The sequence below is a fragment of the Charadrius vociferus genome, unplaced genomic scaffold (genome assembly GCF_000708025.1).
Source record: "Charadrius vociferus isolate BGI_N301 unplaced genomic scaffold, ASM70802v2 scaffold565, whole genome shotgun sequence".
In the NCBI taxonomy this organism is placed as follows: Eukaryota; Metazoa; Chordata; class Aves; order Charadriiformes; family Charadriidae; genus Charadrius; species Charadrius vociferus.
The window spans coordinates 2,173,060-2,176,783 of record NW_009648358.1 but is presented as its reverse complement, the minus strand read 5'-3'; the positions used below and the strand labels follow the sequence as shown (position 1 = coordinate 2,176,783).

At 36.5% G+C, this 3,724-nt stretch overlaps 1 protein-coding gene across 1 annotated transcript in view; it reads right to left on the bottom strand.

Moving 5' to 3' along the window:
• Positions 1–3,724, bottom strand: part of KDSR (3-ketodihydrosphingosine reductase) — a 20,115-nt gene that overhangs the window by 9,773 nt on the left and 6,618 nt on the right. Inside the window, exon 4 of the mRNA XM_009885276.1 lies at positions 2,927–2,983. Within this exon, the coding sequence (XP_009883578.1) occupies positions 2,927–2,983 (57 nt within the window). The remainder of the gene's footprint in view (positions 1–2,926; positions 2,984–3,724) is intronic.

The window sequence follows — 3,724 nt, the reverse complement described above, 5'->3', positions numbered from 1 at the left end:
CTACATTTTGAAGTACCTTCAAATAAACTTCTGGCCAAAGGAAGCACTGCTTTTGGGTTACCACTTACAAACTGTAATCACTAGGAACTCCAGCTTGGCCAGGTATTTACAAATAAGCTACCCTCTCTGCTGAGCAATCAGCAGAGCTTCAGGGCCATTCATGATCTTGAAAGGAGAAGCAATCTCATAGCCCAATAAAAGGAGGGACTCCTGGATTCTTGTTCCAATTTCTATCCCTTCTGTTACTTTGGTCAATTCATTTAAACTCAGTTGGAGGTGAAATAAAACAAAGTCCTCACCAGTTTGTAACAAGTATCATCATGACCACTTGTCGCGAAGCATGTGGACACACACACAAAAAAAGCTTACCACAGTGTAACAACTAACTGCTTTGGCAGCTAGTCGTTTGTTAGTTCTGCCTCTGATCAGACTGCAACACTTCTCAGCTGCATAAACAGAATCTGCTTGCCATTCCTGTACAGCAGGTTGGCTATTCCTGCCTCCTAGCACTGTGTGTAGTTGGACATCAGAGTAAACTCGTGGTGCAAGTTATTGGTGGGTCTGCATGCCTCTCCCCTTAGGGCATTTATTGCATTTTGGAAATATTAATCTTTTACATGAGTTTGAGAACAAAATAGCAGTTGAACGAAAATGACATTGATTTATTTTCCAGATGCCTTTGCAAGATCAGTGAGGAAGTTAAAAAAATTCTGTTTCAAAAGTGGAGCAGCTGGGTTAAGATATCAGACTGCATAGATCAGTTATTCATACCGTGAACACCACACTCAGGAACTACCACAGCTTTTATTGACTACTGTGACATTATACAATTGACCTCTTTACTTCTATTATCATACATTCTTTCTTCTGCTACAATATATGGATTACCTTCACTTCAGATCATGCACTATAGAGCCACACCTGGGACACAGAATATGCTGCCAGAAATAGTCTAATACCCCCAGCCCTGTTCCTCGCCTTTTGTTCTAAATATTGCATGGTGTTGGATCATTAATAAAGCTTTCACAATAAAAGATCAATTAAACTTCCAGTGAAGTAACTGGAAATATTCTACATTAGGAAAAGGATTTAAAAAGTATTGCAAAACCCCCCCAAATTCTCTAAGGGCAAGGATTTTGTTCCATTGCACACCTATATGCACAAAGGCTGCACTGTCAGCACTCTAAATAAATTGCATGCAAATGTCTTTAAAAGAACATTTGCCAAATGGAAGACTAAAATGTACGTAGATCCTGCTTGCCAACGCAACCTGGTTTCATGTATAAACCCAAGAGCTGAATGGTGACAGCATATGCTCATAAAAAGTAATCTTTCCTGAGGATCTTTGCCTCTTCGCTCCGCATCTAGCAAACATAACAGTCTCTGTGTATGTGATACATATCAGACATCATCTTTCTGTACACTGCTTTTGTACAGCTTCTCCCGGTTCAGGTACTCTCACTTCGCAGCTTCTGATCTGCTGTTCGTGTGAGCTCTGCCCCAGACTCCCTGCTTTTTCCAGTTCTGTTCTTCGCATTTAGATCAGGCAGCCTTCCCTATGACACTGTGTACAACCCAACAATAGCTACAGAAGAGCCAGCCTACCTACCACTCCCACAGCCTATGCTTAACATGGCTGCAAATTTAAAGCTGCTTCTGCAAAAGCAGTCCTGTTCAGTCTGTGCTGGAGCTTGCCCAACCTTGAAGGTACCCTCTGAGATTTTAACTGAAACTCTTATGAACATTCATCATGAAATATTCTTTTAAAAAGTCTGGATCCATCAAGCTTGGACAGATTTTAACAAGAACATCCGGACACAGTGTTTGACAGGGATTATCTTTAATGCTAAGCTTGGGAAAATACTAGAGCAGCTAAAAGAAAATGGTTATTGGGATTTATTTATTTATTTTTAAGTGGGCAAAATAGTTTCTCCTCACCTCAAATGGCTTAGTTTTTCAAATAAAGTTGATCTGAGCAAGGCAGCATGCACAAAACAAAACCAGTCAGCTTGAGCCATTTGACAAAAATATAAGGAAATGAAGACAGAATCTTATCTAATAAATGGAGGTATTAAGAAAATTTTGTATCAGCTAGTACTAACATTATTGCATTTGGCTTTTTCCATTGCTTCTTTTCAACAGAATATCCAATTTATCAATTCAAATCCCTTTTCACAGACAAATAAATTGCTTGTATTTGTAATCATGAAAGTAACAAAATTTCTGGAACACAAGAACGGAGAAGTCAAAGATGTTAACAGTCTCAATAACGTTTCCCCTCTCCCCTTGATTATTAGTACTGTGAAAAAAATAATTTAGCATTTCATCTTGAAGTTGCGTATTTTGAACATCGAAAGCTTACCTATTTTAAGCTAGTACAAGCAAGCTCTAGAACAGTGCATTTATGCACAAGCGCACTAGCTATTCACCAAAGTAGCTTCAGTGTTTAGAAGTCTCAGAACTTAATTTAACTTGTGTATCAGTTACAGTACTTTGCCAGGAAAAGGAATACAAGTATAATGTAATGAACTAAACCTGGAAACAAGTATCTAAACTTCTTTCAAGACAATCGCTGTATTTCTAAATTGCAAAACAAGAGATTTAAAAAAAAAAAAATTGGTTCTTCCATTTCATCTTGAAGAATACAAATGCTTATTGAGTGACAGTACACTGCAGCTATCCGAAAAAGCATGCTAAACTTACAGCTGAAGACATTAATCTTTTTTCTCTAAGAAAAGCAGGCTAACGCACTAGCTAGGCAACATCAAAAGTAGCAGAGTTCAGAATATCTCATGTAAGCAGACTGGTATTTTTGAATTCAGATACTGAGTCCTCACTCATTTTTGTCAAACAGCTTTGTTTTAAAGACTATGTTGTAGCAACTACCTTAAACAACACACACAGCCACTGTGGGCAGCGATCTTACCTGCTTGTCATTAACAGAATACTTTTCTATTTCCTTCTTTGTCTGCAACAGCTTGTTCTGAAATGTATACAAGAACAGCTAAAGCATTGCAGTTCTGAGAGCAAAATAGTTCAGTATTTCAATAAGGCTTAAAAACATTCCATAACCCCCCCAAAAGTTATCCTAAACTTGTTACAACACTTGTTATTTGTCATTTTACAGATTTATGAATATATGATGAAAACATGAACTCCATCAAGCTAACAAAACTTGCTTATCTGTTTTTCACTTCATCTTCTAAAGTCAGTAACAACTTCTATAATGGATTTAATCCTTTTGTTTCATACAACAACCCTGAGCACCTAAGACTTATTAATTTTTCTCCTGTATTTTGGTTCTATTTTGTATTTATGTAATAGTACATAAACTATTCTGAAGAATAAACACTGTCATGGAATTATCCTAAAAATTAAATTAAAATTTGGTAAATTGAAATTGTCCTGCTCATTTCAAGAAATATTGTGTTAATTCTGGCTGCTTTCAAGGTTATGCAAAATAAGTTCTCAAATGTAAGTAAATTATCAAATACAGCTGGGACTGAGGCCCCACAAAAAGTTAAGTGCTTTTATTTCATGAATAATTACTTTTTTCTCTACAAATAAAATAACAACCCATTATAAAAACAGTAATTTCAACTAAATTCTGAATACCTCCTCATTAAAAAAAAAAACAAAGCTACCATTTTTCCTCCAAAGCTGTCTTGATGAACAGTTTTGCAGTAGTAAAAAGTATGATCAAATGCTGATTAGACACCAAAAT